The sequence below is a fragment of the Apaloderma vittatum genome, unplaced genomic scaffold (assembly GCF_000703405.1).
Source record: "Apaloderma vittatum isolate BGI_N311 unplaced genomic scaffold, ASM70340v1 scaffold1034, whole genome shotgun sequence".
Classification (NCBI taxonomy): domain Eukaryota; kingdom Metazoa; phylum Chordata; class Aves; order Trogoniformes; family Trogonidae; genus Apaloderma; species Apaloderma vittatum.
The window spans coordinates 1-20,577 of NW_009714222.1; the positions used below are offsets into that span (position 1 = coordinate 1).

The 20,577-nt window shown below is 45.8% G+C and overlaps 1 protein-coding gene across 1 annotated transcript; it reads left to right on the forward strand.

Moving 5' to 3' along the window:
• The first annotated feature begins 10,166 nt into the window (after positions 1–10,166).
• LRRC32 (leucine rich repeat containing 32) lies at positions 10,167–20,298 on the forward strand. The gene is made up of 3 exons (XM_009868653.1): positions 10,167–10,470; positions 13,813–13,906; positions 18,358–20,298. Exons 1-3 carry the CDS (start codon positions 10,448–10,450, stop codon positions 20,296–20,298), a joined length of 2,058 nt encoding a protein of 685 aa, XP_009866955.1. The 5' UTR covers positions 10,167–10,447.
• Positions 20,299–20,577: the final 279 nt, after the last annotated feature.

Here is a 20,577-nt window from a genome sequence, read left to right on the forward strand (position 1 = left end):
GAGATGTTCACCTGGCAACTTCGCTTGCAAGCTCCACCTCAAAGTCTCACCAAGCAATGGTGTATGTCTGAGGTCCACAGCCATTGGAAAATAAACCCAGAGGACCCTGGAGACAGTTTTAGCCCCACACAATACAAACACAAATTCCATTTGCCTCATTTCAACTCCCCAAAGTTGATGGGACTCTCTGCAGCTCCTGTGGTATGCTTTTTCTTGGTTGGGAATTTTGCCCACATGTTTCCCCTCTCCTTTTTCTCTTCCTGTCTCACTGCCCCATGTCCCAGCAACCCTCCAGCATTTTCTTCTCAGCTGTATTTGTGTCACCTGCTGTAGTGTCTTACACTGCAGAAGACCCTTATCACCAGTCACTTCATCCATATCTTGTGGTGGTTCCTGCTCATGTGGGGAGTTTCAAAAATAGCTGCCACTCCAAGTGTTGTACGACATCCCTCAAGCTCTCCATGGCTGTCTCGAGCACCATCTTGTGCATTTTGCTTTCTTGTTTGATTTTCTGGCTGGGTGAGTGTGGAGTATGCCAGGAGAACTGGACATGCATTTTTTTACTTGCTTTTTGGACGAATTTCACCTCTGCCTGGGTTACTGGTAGCTGACTTGGAGCTAGCTAAGAGATTTCTCCTCTGTAGTTGTGAGTGGAGCTGTCTGCATCTTGCAGTCATAGAATCATAGAGCAGTTTTGGTTGGAAGAGACCTTCAAGATCATAGAGTCATAGAATCATAGATTTATAGAATGATTTGGGTTGATCAAAGATCATGGAGTCCAGCCTTTGTCTTAGCCCTATCAATACCACTAACCCATGTCCCTCAGCACAACATCTACCCATCTCTTAACCTCAATGGCAATATCTTCATGGCCCAAGGGCACGTAGACCTGAGGAAGATGATGGTTGGTGGCAGAGGGGGCCAAGAGCTGCCTCTTCCTCAAATTCAACAAAAGACACAGTGTGTCTTTAGGCAGGCACCATAGGATAAGACTGAGATGTGACAGGAACCACAGGTGACCTGGTGACCAGGACAACCCCTCCGTCCTACTCACCACCAGCATCAGCACCACGGCATGTAAAAATCCCAGCGTGTAAACATACACCATGATGGTCCCAGCAACAAACTTCCCTGAACAGCAGCAGGAACAGAAAAACGAGTGGCCAGAGCAAAGCTCTCGGCCCTCTTGCTCCTCATGCATTTTTTTTAAGAACGCACTATAATCAGAGCTGGAGGAAATGGAGCATAAATATCAAACTTTGTTTAGTCTGAGGAAATATCATTTATAATTAGAGATGGGCATCCTGTTGACATGATGCAACCTATTTTAGGCGTGAGGTGAGCACGTGGTCACCCTCTAATCTTTTGCGAGTGATTAAAAATTGACAGTTCTTCTCTTCCTGCCTGATTTCTTTTCAATTTTCATCTTTTTTTTTTTTGTAGTGCAATTTCTAAAAAGCAACTGGGCTAATGTCAGCTCAAGATAATTATGCTTATACTGGCAGCGATGTCTTGGAACATCTCAATAGGTGGGAGTTTCTGTTCATGCATTTCTGCTTGTCTTCATGCCAGCCCCACCAACCAAGCCTGTTCACCTCTCCTGTGGAAGAGCGAGAATCCCACAAGACTCGGAGGGGTTGAGCCTATGGCAAGACACGACTGAGGGTTGATTTTTTGTGACCCTCACTCACCTGTGGCCTTTTGAAGTGGGATTTGCTGGTCCCCACACCTTGCTGCCCTAGTGTGGAGGTGTGCAGGGCAGGCACCAGGAGAAATCATTGCAGGCGTGATGCTGCAAGTCTTCAGGGTGTGGTGTCCCTCCTGGTGTCCTCAGATTCTTTCACGGCGTGTGCATGGGCACATCGACACAGCCAGATAACCCGGCTCCTCACAGTCAGCCACGCTGAGGGTGAGCTCTCTCATGAGCACCTTTCCTTACCGAACACCTTCTTCCTTCCAGGCTGGGGCTCTTCAGTTTGGAGAAGAGGAGGCTGAGAGATGACCTCATTCATGTTTATAAATATGGAAAGGGGGAGTGTCAGGAGGACGGAGCCAGGCTCTTCTCAGTGACGTCCGGTGACAGGACAAGGAGCAATGGGCACAAGCTGGAACATAGGAGGTTCCATAAAAATATTAGAAAAAACTTTTTTACTGTAAGGGTGACAGAGCCCTGGCCCAGGCTGCCCAGAGAGGGTATGGAGTCTCCTTCTCTGGAGACATTCAAAACCCACCTGGATGCGTTCCTGCATGACCTACTGTGGGTGACCCTGCTCTGCCAGGGGGGTTGGACCAGATCTTTCGAGGTCTCTTCCAACCTCTAACATTCTGTGATTCTGTGAAGCTGGGTGTAGTTCTTTCAGGTCCTGCTGCTTCTGCTCTGCACAGTTCTAGACCATTCCAGAGGGCTTTGGATGCCGTCCCCCCATTGTTAAAAGTACTCAGAAGGAGATGTAACAGTGAAACAACAACCTCAGGGTTGTGGGGACACCATCCAGAGCTGGATATCTGAGTGCTGCATACCTGGACATTGTCAATTTGCTCTAGAGAAGGGCCAGGTCTGTGCAGATCAGGCCAAGGATCACTCCCTGGGAGACACGTCTTTAGTGAGAGAGTTGTAACTGGAAAAGCATCAGCACTCAGGTGGCACTGGGAATCAACCATGGGTTGACCCAAGTCTTCTGCAGCCCACACACCAGAGATGGAGACCTAACAACAGCAGGATCAGTGGGAATAATTCCTTCTGCTTCCATATGAGTCTGAAATTTATTGTCAGGAGACTTCTTATCCTGCCTGTGATAGACCGTTTTCCAATTAGCTGGTCATGCACCGCTTGGAAAATACAACCAGATCCCTGTCTCTGAGCAGCAGGTCCACAGCTATCCTGCTGTGACATCAAGCTGGCTATCAGGGTGGCCTGGCGTGGTGACAGGAAATATAATATATCCTTGTGCCTCGTTGAACACTCCTTGTGGGTCAGTCCTGATCAAATAAGCTAGCACAGAGTAAGAGACAAGCTTCGTCTTGGGTGGGAGGTGGACATCAACACATCAACGCCGAACTCATGCCAAACCAGACAGAGCAGGCACATTCACTGGGCATGGTGCCACGAGATGGACAGATAGTGGATAGTTAGTTTAGGTGTCGCAGAGGGTTGTTGAGGCCATAATCTCACTCTTTAGTACTGCCTTGTGTTCCTGGGACCACCTACATCCCGTGAAAATGCTCTTCTGAGGACATCAAGAAGGTTTGGGGACCGCTGTACATGAGCAAGTTTCTCCATAGGATTTGCTTCTGATGCCAAGACAAGTCAATGGTAAAAAGTTCACTTACTAGTTGCTAAGCCATTTGGCCTTTAATAAATACCTATATACCACTATACACATGCACAGGCAATAGTTATTGCGGTAATAAAATCGCTATTTACTTCTTTAGCATTATGTACACGTTACCATTAAATGGATTATCCTTGTTACATACTTATTGCAACAACATGTGCAAGATGCATCTACCATGATATTTAAGGAGCCACATCTTTCACATCTGTGGATGTTTTCAATAAATACATATATACCACCATACACATGCACAGGCGGTAATAACATCACTATTTACTTCTTTAACATTATGTACACGTTACCATTAAATGGATTATCCTTGTTACATACTTATTGCAACAACATGTGCAAGATGCATCTACCATGATATTTAAGGAGCCACATCTTTCACATCTGTGGATGTTTTCATCTGGAGAGCTGAGAAAACTCTGACTTACAGGAGCTGGTGCGATACAGAAAATGAGCAGTAACCTGTTGCGAGGAAGCAAAGGCTGGGAGCCAGCAGATGTTGAGTGGAATCCACAAAGTTGTTTGGCCCATGGTATGAAAAGACATGGTTCTTAGCTGATTTTAATAAGCAGATCCAGGAAAAATGGAACAGAATCAGTGCTGTCTGGGAGAAGGGAGTCAGTATTCTGTGGGGTTTTGGTGAAAATCACAATCTATCGTTGCACATCTTGGTGCAAAGCTGGGGAAACACAGGTCTCCTCGAAGGGGGAGGTCACCCAGTGGAGGTGCTCCTCATCTAGGCGACAAGGTGGGAGATTTGCAGTTGTCCCCATTGCCTGTAGGAGCTAACTTGGTGGGGTGGCCCAGGGGAGCTCAGGTCCTAAGACACCCACTCAGGAGCTGGCAAGACCCTCTCAGAGGTTTGTGCTCCTGCAGCCTAACACGTGGAAGCAGTGGACACCTGCCCAGGTATAAGGACAAGTCTATGCAGAAGACAGCACAGGCAATGTGCAGGTCTCCCACAGATTTACACGAGGGCATTGCTTCTCCAATAAAACGAAGTTTCACACACAAGGAAACAAAACAGAAATCCATTCCATCGACCTTTTTAGAATGTTATTAACCATTCAAGCATTAAATTGAGTTTTCCTGTCCCCCAGGGGTACATTTGGCTGTCCCACTGCTATGCCACGGGGACACCCCCGAGCTGTTGGGACACCAAACGTGACGTGTTTGCCCTGCTGTGATGCTTCCCACTGATTTACTCTTTTCTTACACACCTGATCCTGCCCCGATCTGGTGTTTAGGGGTTGCAGCAAGCTCAGTCCCCTTGATATACCCCCAGATCTGCTCCCCGCCCTGCCCAGAACCCAAAGTTCTGCACAGCCAAAAGCACAGGCTCGCATCTGTGGGACAGGCACAGTGAACTTCAGAGACCAGCACATGTCCCCAAAAGCCTGCAGATGGGATTTTTTTTGTGGTATTCGCAGACTGTTTCATGTGTCAATACGAGAGAGGAGCATAATTACCAGCTGAGAAGCTGCAGGAAACAAGCCAAGGTTGAATGAACGAAATGGAAAATAAAGAGAAGCGCAGAGGACACACACATTTTAAAACTATTACGGAGGTATGTATTCACGTGCTCGTGGGAGCCTGGGAATATATAAGAGCTCATGACTGCGAAGGAATGAATTCAAGGACCAGTCTATGGGGAGTATTTTTTTTCCCTGTGACTTCAAACTTCTCTCGGAGCTCGCAGAGTTTTAGTCAGCTGGCATGCAACAGAGGTACGACTTCCCCAAGGAAACTCTTCCTCGGCTCGCGCTGGAAAGGCTGCTGGGAGAGTCCGGGAGGCAGAAGGCTGCAAGCAGAGGCGAAACCTCCTCCTCCTCCTCCTCCAGCCACAGAGCAGGTACGTGGAGAAGCGTGCGAGACAGGGAGCGTGCCGGAAAGTTGAGCTTTCGACTGCGGGAGAGATGAGGGCTCTGGTGGTTTAGAGCTGCAGCCTTTAAAAATAACACAGAGGAGGAAGGCACTGTATAAATAAAATATACGGTGTTTATGAACGGGTTGGGGAACTGAGTGAACACGTAGTGTAGATGCCTCTATCCACGCAGCTGTATATTTAATCCATCAGGGACTTGTGCTGCAGCGAGTTAGATCCTTTACGTTAAGGAGGCACCGGTTAGTTTATAACAATAGAGTTGTCAGATGCCTGCCTTGCTTTTCTCCTCTGTGTTTACAGTAATGGGAGACAGGGAGATTTCTTTTTTTTTTTTCCCCCCCTCTTCTTTCTTCACGGGACTTTAGTCTATTTATGGAGTTACTGCATTATAGCGCTCTGAACCAGGAGTGCTGCAGAGATCAGCATCGTGCGCTCGCGAAACGCTCTCCGACACCGAATCTTAACGTAGCCTTGGGCAAATCACACAGTCCCCGGGATAAACTGGCGAGATGCTGCTCAGCTCACCCTGCTCTCCTTGCTGTCACCGCTGTCATTGAACTCTCCCTTTGGAGCACGCGGTGGGAGACAGCGGCGTTGTTTTTCTACTCTTACGATCCTGACAGCTTGAATGTCACCTTGGGTGAGGGATGGCTTACTGATAGCGTTCTGCCACGTCTGAGGAGTTAAGGTTCAGGCAATATTTGGAGACAGTAAAGTTTTAGAAAACCCTCGTTCGTGTAAACGTCACGGATCATTTTTCTAAAGCCAAACCCTGTTGTGTTTTTGATAAAAAGTACAAATATGTTTCCCTTAAACAGAAGCCCAAGTCTGGCTTCCCACAACAGTGGAAAATTGATTTTAATAAGATGTAATACTCTCAACTTTAAAATCGTCTTAATACTCTAACATGCTGAAATCCTTTAGGTTGCAGTAATAAAAATTCATACTCAGTCATCTCTTTTTAAAGCAGATGGTTACAGCTTAGTGACTGTATCAGTGCTTGGCCTTTTACTAATACAATGATGGATGGATTCGAGGGGTGCAAGTCACATCTATCAGAAATAATTTTCCTCACTTCTTTTTATTTCCTGTTGGATCATATAAATTGAGTACACCTCAAACACTGACTCTGCTGCCAGTACAAGAAAAATTGACTAATTAAAAGCCATTTTTTTTCTATCTGTTTGCTGCTCTTAGATCAAAAGTGTGGAAAAAAAGATTCTCCTTTGGTTTGTGAATTTGAGTTTCTCCAGGAATTTTGTTCTCTAGGGAGAGTATTTCAAGTCCCTTCCAATCCTGACAATTCTATGGTCTTATGATTCTAAGTTCAGTTTGTTTAATCTGCAAATGCCAGTCCATGTCACATTTTATTGATGGAAGTGGGTTTGTTTTCCCTGTTGTCCTTTAACTCAGCCCCTTGCTCACAAGGTCTCCAGACTGGTGGGTTTCCTGCAATTCTCATTCCTTTACATTTTCTCTCCTGGAGAAAGGAATAGGAAAAAAAATGAATTAAGTAGAGGAACTGGCTAAACCGCATGTGTCCATTTAATTGGAAACACCAGTTTTTGGTGAGGAAATGATGTTGGCTGAACACCTGGTAGAAGAACATATGGAGAGAGGAAGGAGAGAGAAGGAAGAAGGGCAACAACTTCAAAAGGCGGGAGAAAAGCCGTGCTGGGAATGCAGGAGATGTAGGTGTGCTTATTGTGACGTGTGGAGTTGACACCAGAGGGGCAAAAGGCTGCTTCTGCCCATGAAAGTCCAAACACAGCACGGCTGGCAGGAGCAACCCGAAGCAGGAGACGCAGATCCTGGAGATGTTGGAGGGTTGCAGGAGCTGGAGCTGTGACTCTTTCTCCAAGGTTTTGGCTGAGGACGGCATGGACTGTTTATTTTTTTAATAGGGTTAATATTAATGTTGTCTCCAGCTCCCTAGTGGGATGAATCACCAGGGAGCTATTCCAGTCGAGAGGGAGCAAGACTTGTCCCACCCCTGCCCTTGCAGCTTGGACCCACTTTCTAAAGGGGGAGCTTGGGGTTTTTTGCTGCTCTGGAGAGTTTGATTCATGCGGCTCAACCCAGGGCTCAATCCCCAAGCAATGCCTTAGAAAGCAGCAGTGTCGTGGATGGACAGACTCCAAAAGGTCTGGAGGTTCAAGACACATAATCATCAAGACATACTCTTGCTTAGCTAAAGCCCCTGGGAACCTGCAGCAGATTATGGACCAGCTGGTGTGAGCCAGCAGCTGAGATTTGCTTTTTGGTTTTTGCTCTAGTCCACCTGGGAAGAGGGTTTGGAGGAGAGGAGGGGTCTGACAAGGTGACCCCCCAGCTTTGGGTGATGTGGGATGAAATCCAGCTCATGTTGGAGCTGGCGGCAGATGCTGAGGAGATCCCATGAAAGTCAGGAAGGGCCTGATGTCGTGGAGTCAGAAGTGCATCGGTGGTATCGTAGAATCACAGAATTGTCAGGGCTGGAAAGGACCTTAAAGATCATCCAGTTCCAACCCCTGCCATGGGCAGGGACATCCCCCACGAGATCAGGCTGCCCAGAGCCCCATCCAGCCTGGCCTGAAAAACTCCCAGGGATGGGGCTGCCACCCCCTCTCTGGGCAACCTGTGCCAGGGTCTCCCCACCCTCATGGGGAAGAACTTCTTCCTCACGTCCCATCTGAACCGACCCATCTCCAGCTTCAATCCATTCCCTCTAGTCCTGTCACTGCCCGACATCCTCACAAGCCCCTCCCCAGCTTTCTTGTAGCCCCCTTGAGACACTGGAAGCCACAATAAGGTCTCCTCAGAGCCCTCTTTTCTGCAGACTGAACAGCCCCAACTCTCTCAGTCTGTCTGGGATGGGACAGGGGCTCTGAGCAATCTGGTCTAGTGAAAAGTGTCCCCACCTGTGTTGTAGGGGTCAACCTAAATGGTCTTTAAGGTCCCTTCCAAGCCAAACCATTCTATGATTCTATGTTTCTGTTTCATGGGGGTGAGCAAAAGAAGCTGGATTCTCCAATCTGTCCAATGGAGATGACCCAATCGGTCTGATGCAGGTGATGCTTGCTTTGCTGGGCAGACACACTGCCTTCATGTTTCAACACCACTTTAAGGTGTAAACTGCTGGGTAGCTCAAATCATAATAATATTGGAAATGGGAAGCCAGCCAGATGCTTCAGGGTCTTTGAAAGTGTTTGCTGTGAAATTCCCTTTAGGAAAGGGAAAAGACGGTAAGGACAGTGCTGATCTTTCCTAGCGCAGTTGGTGTCCTCTAAAGTTGTGATTTTAATGAAGCAAAATCCTAGGCAGCAGAATCAGTGCGTGCCCTTCCCTCCTGCTTTGGCATTTGTTCCTGTCCAGGCTCTTCTTCACAGTTCAGCTGGCACAGCTGCTTGACCGCTCAGTACGATGGCTTGAGGAACAGAGCTGGCTTTTTAAAAATGCACAACCAACAGAAACCTTGCTATTTTTACCCCTGAAAATATAAACTTCCTAAAGTGCTCTGAACATCCAAGTGTAGAAAAATGCGAAGCTGCAACCATCCAGAGCACTCGCTACTCTCATTTATAGGCATGATATTCATATTCCACCTCCAGATCAAATCAAATTATTCTTTCTCTTTTTTTTAAAAGAATATTCTTCTCTTCTTGAAGACCTCAGATATTTGAGGTTTTCCTTGCGAAAGTGTCTGTGTGTTGCAAATGCTGTTGCACACTGCTGATGAGGCAAACCATAAACTCAGAGCATCAAAAAAAAAAGAAAAAGCCTTTTAATGCTCTGGACACCACAGTGGTCTGCATCTTTGACTTGAGTTTCCCAGTGGCCTCAAGGAGATTGCAGATGGATGGCTTGATTCCAGGGAGTGTGCCAAAGGGATGAAAGTGAAAACCAGCTCTGCAACCAGCTCCCACCAAAGGAAGCTCAAGGCAAGATGTGCTTGGGGGAAGGTGATCAAAACCAGCTTGATGAGAGCCCAGTCAAGAGCAACCTGTCGAAGGTTGTGGTGATCTCCCTGGCAGAGCCTTCTCCTGAGAGCTAAATGTGGATTTTTCTATCCGTTGCACCAAATCACGCCCGCGTGCGTACTGCCACCTCTTCATAGCTCGTTTCGGGGTGCACCGCAAAGCAAAAGAGCCCAACTCTTCCGGTGGAATGTTTCAGCCACAGGAATAGTTTGTTGCAACAGTTCAGGCTCATCAGGTTGGGAGAAAGCAACAGGGAAATCTATGTAAAGGTGAGAATTTTCAGAAGCAGGGTTTAGTTAGCAAAGGGAAGAGAGGAAACGAGCAATTAGACAGCTGCTGCAGCCCTAGAGGGCAGCACAAAATAATAAATAAAAAGCTGGGCGTTCACCTTCTGCATGACAGAAAGCACCTCTTTTGCAACGGGAGTTTTTCCTAGCAGATCCAGTAGATTCAGCACTAGGTACTCTCTGCCAAAAATCCAGCAGCTCAACCAGATGTTTGGACTCTCTTGCTTTTATCGAGGTCCCTAATTCCATGAAAATCCTTCAAGTCAGGTGCGTTGTAGCTGACGCTGAAGCCACATTCTGCCAGCAGACTTTTACCACACTCTAATGAGCGTGACCATTGCAAAAAATAGTCATTTCTTCCAGGACAGGTTTCCAGATTCTGTGCTTTGTATTTATCAACCGCGAATTGGAAACCCTTAATCCTCCAGCGCTCGCTTTCCCTAGTGTTGCAGTGAGTGATTTAGGAGCAGGAGGCTGCAACCCTCCAGGAATGCGACTCGCGGACACCAAACCCTAAAGTAAACACGCCGCCTTGCACCACGCACACAGCGAAACAATGGCAGTGGCAACGATAAGTCACTTATTCCCCCGAGGAAAAAAAAAACCTCTGGTAAAAAAAAAATAAATAATAAAAAAAATCCCCCCTCGCTTCTCAACGCCTGCCCCGAGCAAAGGGCTGCAGGATGTCGCGCAGGAGCTGACTCCGTCCGGAGCACAGCGGTGGCTAGGACCCAGCGAGAGCCTGGAGAGGAGTCCGGAGGAAGACAAGCAACATAATTTAAAGCAGACAACTGTCCCAAATAAGGTTTTTTCCCCTGAAAATGCCTTCATTCCGAAGTTGCGAGTGAGAGACTCTTGGCGTCCTGGATGGGTGAACGCGAAGCTAAAGAATAATTTCATCGGTTCCAGGGCTGATCGGGGCTTTGAAGAGCTGGATATGCTTTTCAGAGACATGAGAAGGAGTGTTTGGGGATGGGAGAAGCCCTTGAATCAAGGTAAATGTGAAATATTCACCCTTTTTAACCCTGAAGGCTCTAAATTAGCAGCACTTGTGTAGGAAAAGGGGCAGACCCTGGGGAGATCAATTTGTGTTTTGTGTATTTTTTTCTTTGACCTCTCTTTGGTGCAGGAGAATATGTCTATAAATTGTCTAAGCAGTAACAAAAAGTGCCTTTGGGGGGAAATTTGGAAGGTGCTTCTGTTGTTGGCTAGAAGCAACATCTAAGAAGTGGTTTCAGGGTTAATATTGTAATGGAGTTCTGGAGTGGGAACTGCGAAAACTGGGATTAAACCCTGATTATTCCAGTTTCAGATGTGAGTTGGAGCAAATCACTGCTCTTCTCTGCCGTTGCCCTCCTGTCTCTACGTGGATAGGCTGACGTGGTTTGGGTACCGTGCTTTTTCTAGATGCTAAATTACTTGACCCACTTAATAAAACTCCTTGTGGGTGTTATCACTGAAACCACCTATATTTGTCAGATGGGGATGGGTGATTTTGAAGCACTGGGATGGAAAGCTGTGACACCGAATGGGGTTCAGAGCTCAGTCCTGCTCTGACGTACGCCAGGAATTTTATCACAGCTGCCAGAGGGAGCAAACTGGCACTGAGCACGAAGCTGCTGCAATTCTGGGAAAGCTGCGGAGCACTAGAAGTTCCTTTAGGTCAAGTTGCCGCCGTTGCTGCTCCCGGACTGTTTTTGTAAGCTGTATTTAGAGATGTCAGTGTCAGGAGGAAAGGTTTAGTGGTGATGCTCTCTGACACCACGGCAATGGGGCGCCCTGAGCTCTGCAATGGGAGGGAGGGGGCTGAGACCTGCCCAGAGGACAGAGAGGAGGGGGACACAGTGCTGTGTCATGCTCGGTGTTGCTGCGGAGGGTCTAAAGGTTTTCCAGAGAAAAGCTAGAGCAGGAGAATCACAGAATTGTTGGAGTTGGAAGGGACCTCTAGAGATCACCTAGTCTAATCCCCCTGCCAGAGCAGGATCACCCAGACTACATCACACAGGAACGCGTCCAGGTGGGTTTTAAAAGTCTCCCAAGACAGATGCAGCATCTCAGCTGGACATCTGAACTGGAAATCACCTTGGGAAGGGAATCTCTTGGAGCAAAGAGGTTGTCCTGTACCAAGAGGAGTGGCTTACCCTCCTCTGGATGGAGCCCATATGTTCTCTTTTTTGGAAGAGACCACCACATCCTAGTGCTTCAAGGTGTGACAGCCACCTTAGAAACACCTTGAGGGACAGCATCCTTGCTCACTACAGATCTGTCTTACACAGTAAGCCATTAAATCACATTTTTGTATTCAATTAGATCAATTTTCCAGTTGTTTTATAAACCGTTTAGGAAATTTCAAGGCATGTGAAGACCTTGGATCGGGTTTATTACGAAGAAGCGAAGAGCTTATTTCTTGCACTGTCAGTGCGACAAGATACCTCAGAGAGCTCTGGATGCATCAGGGTGATGCTCTGTGGTGGATAATATCCATGTAGATTTCCTTAGCTTAATTCATTGGATCTAAACAGAAGTAATTTCCATTTGAGGACTCTGAGTAAAGCCTCTTAATCATTGGTACATTTGGCCTTTTCCAATTCCAGCAAACTAATACCCAAACAATAAAGCTCATTTTTAACTCCTTAGGGGAGGCAACCCTGCCTGGGGACTGAGTAGCAGAGGGAGAACAACAGAGCAATTCCTCCTTCCATAGGATCATTTTGGTGTATTTTGCAAATGTTAATGAAACAGAAAGAGAATGAACATCCTTGGTTTTGTTTTAAATGAGAGGAACAGACTTCCGATCCTGCTGCTGAGTCCCAAAGACAAACCCCAAGCTCTTTCACCTTGGGGTCCCAGATCATCATCCACCATGAGTTGCTTCCCTGAACTGGAAGGAATATGCCATGTGAAAACAAAGTAGCTATGGTCTAAGCTTGCCTGGTTTCTCTCCTCCTAGTATACAGCTCTCTTCTCTGGTTGGGAACTGGAGGGATGGGCAGGTTCCCGTAGTCAATCTGTTGGTATTGTTCAGCAGTTGCCATTGTTTGCAGAAGCGTGGCCGTCAAATATCCTCAAACAGCTCCATCCCTCGAGCAGTGACTAAGCCAAGGGATCTCCATCAGCTGGGAATGATCTCGTCTCTGTTGCTTCCAGCCTCCTGATGCTCCGTGGGTGGGAGCCGCTGAGTAACGCTACGTTGATGCTGTTTTTTGGCGGCAACACATGCATGGGATTGGTGTGTGCCTGGAGCTTGCCAGATGCAGGCTTGCCCCTGGAAGGACTTAAGAGCAGAGCTAGATAAGTACAGCTGCATGGCTTCTAGCTGAGAGCTGGCATGTGTCTCACCAGTCCTGGATGCAGGTAGGACCAGCTCAGATCTGCCAGCAAGAAGCCGTACAAATACAGATTTGGCGTGTTTGCAGCACAAGCTGTCATGACGAAGTGGCTTCTGGAGGGCAATCAGTGGTGACAACCACCAAAGGCCTCATTAGTGTCCATCCAGAAACACGCCATTTGAAGGATAAATGCTTTCCCTTAGCTTTGTTTGCATTTTAATTCCACTGCCCGGTGACAGAGTCCTTTCGCAGCCATTTCAATGCTCTTTTCTGGAGAGCTTTCCAAAATGTTAACCTATGATGAATCCTGTGTTTCACACAAATCCATTCCATTTTATATCTGTCTCTTTGTAGGGCATTTGCTTTCAAAGGTACTTAAGAGTCTACCATACCTGAAATATATAAAACAGAAAACTAACATTTGCACAGGTTCTCAGTCCATTCTTGAAGCTGTTTATATTAACGTGACAAATATGGATGAATGTGCAAAAGCGCTTTGACTCTCTGGGATGAGAAAAGTGGAAAATATTGTGGATGGAAATGAAAACTGTTCCCAATTCTTGTTTTTTTCTGAGTGGCACTGGTTCACTTTGCTCAGGATTTGACACCCCAAAGTTCCAGCCCAGTTGAAAGTACCTGAGCTGCCTCTATGGGGAGAGTGAAAGTAAGTTGGTTTTCAGTGGCTGCCAGACACGCTGCCCAGCCTCAACATCTGGACTTCATTGGGTGTCCTGAGCATCAGCTAGGTAACAGCTGAAATCACACTGAAAATCCCATGAAATGCTTTGGATGTTCCTTTCAAGTCCTCATATAAATCTCTTTTAACCACCAGGCTCAGAGATGCAAAGGGGCATAGGTAGGTCGTAAGTGCTGTAGGCTCAGGAAATGGTTAATTTATTGCACTGCGTGTGTGCTTCTCCATGTCAGATGATGATCTGGTGCCAGCTTTCACATGCATCAACCACTGTGTCACATCTGAAGTCTAACTGTAGTTACTTTCACTTGCAGAACCATGAAACTGTACATCGTCATCCTCCTCCTGGCAGTGGCGAACAGAGGGACCTCCAACCATCAGCCCATAGAGGGGATGTCCTGTGAGATGGTAAGGCTGTCTCCCTGCTCAGGCTCCTTGAGACCCTGGATGAGATTGGGACCCCCTTGCTGCAGGCACTGAGAGGGATCTCTGGGAGGAGAAATCCCCCCCAGGACCAATATCTCTGTGATGGCAGAACTGGGCTTGGCTGGGTTAGTGGGTGCTCATCAAGACCGTGTACTTGTAGTGACAGCATATAAAAGGAGGGGAAAAGAGAAGGGTTATTATCCCCTTTTTTTTTTTTCCTAAAGGGAGGTGGTTAAAAGAAATATGACCTGATTTCCCCAAGACTGTACAAGGATTCTGTGGCTGAGGCCGAGAAAGAAGTTAGATGTAAAATCAACTCCTTTATATCAGGTCTAAGTTCTTTGTGCTTTAAATAAAGCATCTTCTGTGAAATACATCTATACCCACCCTTTTGTAATAACGGGGAGGGTGACCTCCTCTGCCCTGACACAGCATTGCTGCCAGGGGAGCTGTACCTGACTTTTGCTGGAGGCAAAAGAAGTGACAAAGGCTCGTGCTCCAGTACAAAATCTAATCCTTGAATTTTTGCAAGCACCTGGTGTGATATTATAAATGTTCACAGCTGAACCTTCTCCCTTCCCTATCCAAGTGCTTCTGACTGTAACAAGCCGTTTAAAAATACCTTTTTTTTTTCCCCTGAACGTTGAAGCTGTTCAGCACAAATCCTCAAGAATTTCCAAAATAGGGAAAAAAAATAATTTGTTAGCTGTACACATCTCCCTTATGGGACTCATTCCATTCCTGCCCACCCTGCCGTATTGCTGCACTTCCTGAATTCCAGAGAAATTAAGACTTTGTCTATATAAAAAGATCTTGGGAAGGTGACTGTGTAGCTCAGTCCATTGCCTGGAGAGGCAAGACTGATGAAGCCACTGTAAACATGACAGCTTGGGTCCCATGTATCATAGTCACATGAGGGCTGGGCAAGACACGCAATAATCCAAGCAGATTCGTCCCGTCCTATTTCTTGATGGGTCACAGATCAGGCTGATTGCTGAGAAGTAAACACACGCTTCCACCACCGCACTCATTGAGCCAACAACCCGAGCCTCTACGCAACACGTCTGGGATAAATTCAGCCCCGACAGAAAACACGCTGCAGTCAGGGGCTGAGGATGCTCATCTGGTATAAATTAACAGCTCAGCATCGCAAATGTCAGTGTCGGTCGTCTTCCTGTGCTGGGCCTTCAGTCCTATGGGAGGAGGAGGAGGGTGAAAATCCAAACACAGCTTGAAGAAAGAGGGAGCTACTGGATTAGCTGATGGGTCCCTTGAGGGTCCTCCTTACTTCACATGATTATTTTTCGCTGTAGTCTCGCTGTTTTCTGTGGTACTTTCCCCACGGCGACACCTTCAGAATAGCGGAGGCTCAGAAATGGAAACTTTCATCCCAGAGGCGTGAGTCAGAAGTCCTTGCCCCTCTCTGATCCACTGCTGGTGCTCCTGTCACTGAACCAAATTCTTGTCAAAGAGGTTTTAGGAAGTCCCTACCAGAGCCCTGAGGCAGGAGTGAGCTGCACCGATTACACAAATTACAGGACATCTACCTGTTTGCAAGAACAAGGCACAGCTTAAGTGTCAGGAGGTTCTTTCCAACTCTCATTGCCTTCCAAAGAAAAGGGCTTCAACTGATTCATGTTTTACCTCCCAAAGAAAGATGTTTCTGCAAATTGATGTTAACTGGCAAAGGAGGAGCTTTCAAATAATTTCTAGAAGGCAAGGTTTTTTAGCAAATTATATCTTACCTTGCCTTGAGATAATGTGAGAACGTGTGCGCCACCAGCTATCATAGGTCAGCGGATACCTGGGCAAATTGCTAAGGTTTGGTTGCGTCACTGAGTCTCTACCTGGACAGCTCATCTAGATAATAGACATGGACAGGGGCTCCAGCCTAAATTCTTTCATTCAAATTCTGATGAGTCGACACAGGAGAACACAGGTGGAGGCTTGGATCTTCTTTTTTATGGGTTTTATTAAGCTGGATGACAACTTCCACACAGTGCTGAGCCCTGAAGAGCAGGAGTCAGAGTCCAAACGATGCTCAGCTTTTGAGCAGCTCCATCATTTATTTTTCTCCAGTTACTGACTAGACACCAAAAGAGCAAAGTGCTCCCCACCCTGCAGTACTTCTTGCCAAAGGTCTTCAAACAAACCGGTGGCAGCACTGGCAGAAATCAGAACGTGAGACTGGAAAAAACCTCTTTTCCAGCCTCAGGCTGCCAAGCCATTGGGCTGTGGGGTGGGAGGAGGGGAGACACATGTAAATAGATGGTGTTTGCTCCATCCCACCAAGACATGCTTCACCTTTTCTTACTGGTGCTGATGAGAACAAAAATCATGCACTTTGAGCCTTGGGGCAGAAAATTATGCAGAACAGACCAGGTAAGAAATTCAGTGTGGATTAAAACAGTCAATGAAAAATTATTTTTGTACTCTTCTGGCTTCTCCCTCTTCCACAAACAAGTAAGAAGAGATTTCCCCTGCCTCTGTTATTTGGATCTTAGAACTAAGCTGAACTTTGTGCTCATTTTATCTCAAAATGAGCAAATCTACAGTGGCTTTGCAGGAAAGAAATAATGTCAGGGAGAAACCAGAGAATGCCTCTCTCTCTTTTTTTTCTATTTTGTTTAGCTGAGGGAGATTTGAGTGAGTTGGAGGGGAAAAAAAAGGAAAAGGTTCAGGTGTTAAAAGGCCATTTACTGGAGATCTTTAAGAAAGATGTCTCATGGGAAGGACTGCAGAGCAGCCTGTGTATATCTAGAGTTTGGATGAGTCCTTACACTTCTCTGGCACATTTTTGTGCGGTCTCCAAAACTCACATGACGCAAAAGAGATTCACAAAACGCTGACTACTGCTCCGCTGCTCCAAAACAGACCTGCCACTTCATTCACCTAAAAGTTCACATGAAACAGATGGTTCTTAATATTTTTTTACATTTAATGTTTCTTTAATGTCTGAAAAACTTTGCGTCATGGAATCTGGACTCCGCTTCTCCATAGAAGTTGAGATTCAATAGATGTTTTTCTTTCTTTTCTTTCTGATCTTTCTACAAACACTACATGACCCAGTCACCCAAATACATTCATAACAAGAGTTTTCCTCCAGTAAATTAAATGCTGCCTAAGCTTTTCACATTCCACTTCCTCCCACTGCTATATCTTCTCCTTAATAACAAAATACAGCCTGACATTTATGCAAGGGTGATCGTGTTCATTTTTCCAGCGTTCCTTTTGAACACACATCTCAAAGTTTGCTCTGGACGTAGATTCAGTCCGAGCTGCAATTAAACAGACATAGAATCATAGAACTGTAGAATCATTTTAGTTGGAAAAGACCTTAAAGAACCCCAAGTTCAAACATTAACCCAGCACTGCCAGGGCCACCACTAACCATGTCCCTGAGCACCACACCTACACGGCTTTTCAATATCTCCAGGGATGGGGACTCCACCACTGCCTCGGGCAGCCTGTTCCAACGTTTCACCACTTTTTCAGTAAAGAAATTTTTGCTAATGTTCATTGTCCTTCTTTAGACACGCTCCAGAACCACAATGTCTTTCTTGTAGTGAGGGCATATGCATCTAGAAGATGAATTTGACACTTCTTTTTTTTTTTTCTCTAACCTGATCCTAAGAATTGGACTGAAAAGGCACGACACTCACTGCACATCAGAGCTATTTCCCCTCTCAAAAGTTGACTTTACATAATTTTCCATGCTTTATCATGGGTGTCTTGTGTGGATGGTTTCATAAGGCATGCTCCCCACAGAAGAAGAGAGCAACTGTTGCCTTAGGAAAAGGACTAACATGGGTGGCAAAAGCAGGAAGAGTTTGGAGATTTGCATCAGAAGTCATTCAATTGCTGAATGACCCATTTGGTTAAAGATGCATTTCTTAACCAAGACACAGCTAAAGGAAAACATGGTCAAATATCTGAGGGTGTGACTAAGAAGGAGAGGGATGGGGATTTATGCTATAGGGTCCTTATACATTTTGCTATATTCTTGCTTGAGGACCTACGTTGTCAATAGAACGAGGCTCTTCTGAGTACTTCTTTAATTCTCTTTTGCAAGCTCTGCTTGCAAAATCTAACACAGTGAGGAAGCTGAGAGAATTAAACACCAGAACCAAAGTGAGGAAACAGTGCTTGAGTGCAATGGAAAGAAGGCAAAATTCCTTTACATGAGGCTATTACAATGAGTCTGGGGGAAAGGTACAAAAAGGAGAAAATTAAAAGGTCAGAATTAAAAGGAGTGCTGTGAGCTGCAAAGAAGCGTTAGGATCATTGTTCTTGCTGTGTGAATGCTCAGAGAAAGTGGTATGATCAGGGCTTCACAAGAAGGATCTGCCTGGGTGCTTCTTTTCTCTATGTTTCATGCAAATATGCTTTTCATTTTTCATGTGACAACCCTTTTTCTCTCTTTTTTCTGGCAGGCAAACTTGCAGGCGTTTTGCTACAACAAAGACCTCCACCAAGTCCCTCATGAGCTCCATCGGAACATAAATAAAATAGATCTGTCTGGAAATCTGATCCAAAGCATCCCTGAAATGCCATTATCATCTTACACTTCCCTCCAGTGCCTGGATTTAAGCTCCAACCAGATAAGCTTCATCACGCCTGGAGTGTTTGCGCACATGACGAGTTTGCTGGAAATAAATTTTGCCAACAATCACTTGTATGAGCTTGCTCAGAATGGGACAGAGGGGATTGGACTTTTACCCAAGGTGGAAATCCTGGACTTGTCCCACAACAGTCTGTACAACGGGATGGCTGAGTATTTCATTAAACAAGCTCCAGCACTACGGTATCTCTCCTTGGCAGACAACAGTATTATAATGATATCACACAAGATGTTTCAGGGATCTCCTAGTCTTGTGGAGATAGATCTTCAGAGTAACATCATCATGGAAATAGAAGAAGGTGCTTTTGAGACTCTAGCGAACCTTTCCAAACTCAATCTCTCCATGAATTCAATTACTTGCATCTCTGATTTCAACCTCAGGCAGCTGGAGATACTTGACCTTAGCAGGAATAGCATTGAGAGCTTCCACACCACAAAGTCAGATGATGAATACAGCTTAAGATGTTTGGATCTGAGCGAAAACAAACTGCTTCGCTTCCCAGTCTTCCCTCAGGTAAATAAGCTGGTAACTCTGAATTTATCGAAGAATTTAATCCAGCTCACCTCTGAATCCCCGCATAATAAAATGGACTACATGGAAAACGAATGGCTAGATGCTTCTTTTCATCTTCTTGATCAGAAGCCGAGTAGAAACAAAAGTTCTCTTTATTTATCCCAGCTTGTATATTTAGACTTAAGTTATAATGAAATCAAATCCATTCCAGATGAGTTCTTTGAATCAATGTTGTCCCTTCACACCCTCAATCTCAGTAAAAACTGTCTTCAGGCATTTGCAGTAACTTATGACAGCGCATTGGTCTCCCTAACGGTCCTCGACTTGAGCTCCAACGCTTTGCAAAGCCTTCTCCTCGATGTCGGCACCTTGTCGAATTTGAAGGAGCTCTATATTCAAAACAACCATCTCCAGGCCCTGCAGTTTGATATCTTCTCAAGGCTTCCTAGCCTCAGGCTGCTTAATCTGGAGAGCAATAACGTCAGCCTCTGCAGCATGTACTCGGGATTAGCAAAGCAAAGACTTGCTGGGGAAGAAAGTGGTTGTGTATCGTTTGTTGATTCTCCTACTCTTCAGTACTTGTACCTAGCCGACAATATGCTGAACACTCTCCCAGCATACACTTTCTACAAGACTTCTCTGATTGTCTTGGATCTCTCCATGAACCCCGGACTGAAAATAGAAGTTAAAGCATTATCAGGACTGGAAATGTCTCTGGAATATTTGTATTTACATGGCAATAGCCTGACAGATTTAAATATTGACTTGCCTTGTTTTAGTCACCTTAAACATTTAAACCTCTCTGAAAATCAGCTGAACTGGCTGCCTAAGTGGGGTAGTGACTCTCCAGTGGAAGTTCTGGACCTACGGAACAATAGGTTTAGTACATTACAGAACAGTAATATTTTAGCATTAGAAAATTCCCTTAAAAACTTGTATCTCACTGGGAACCCACTCAACTGCTGTGGAAACATCTGGCTTTCATCAATGATCCAGAACAAAAATGTCCAGATCCCCAACGTGGAGCACTTAACGTGCCAGTACACTCAGAACTTCGGGTACCAGGAAGAAATGCACATCGGGAACATTAGACCAGAAGACTGTGAAAAAGAGGACCTGAAGAAAATCAACTTCCTCATTATATTAACATTTGTGTTGGTTTTATCCGTGATCATCATTGGCGTGGGTTCATTTTTTTGCTTCCGCAGGCAAAACTTCAGCCACCAGTTTAAAGCATAGGAACACAAAATGCCTTGAAAACCGAAGAAATCAGGTGCTACGTTGCCAATGTGTAGGAATGAAGGGTGAAATTCTCATCTTTGATTTTTAACTGTGGATTTTAAGAGGGTTGCAGTGTGCCCCTGATCTCCACCACTATAGTGCTCTGGGTTGCAGCGACTGATTGGAGAATTTGTCCTATTTTGCACTTGCTTCATTCACAAGCAGATCTGCTTACAAGGTTTCTACAGTGGGAGAAGGGGCCACTGTAAAGCTCTGCTGGTGTTTTGAGGGATGTGT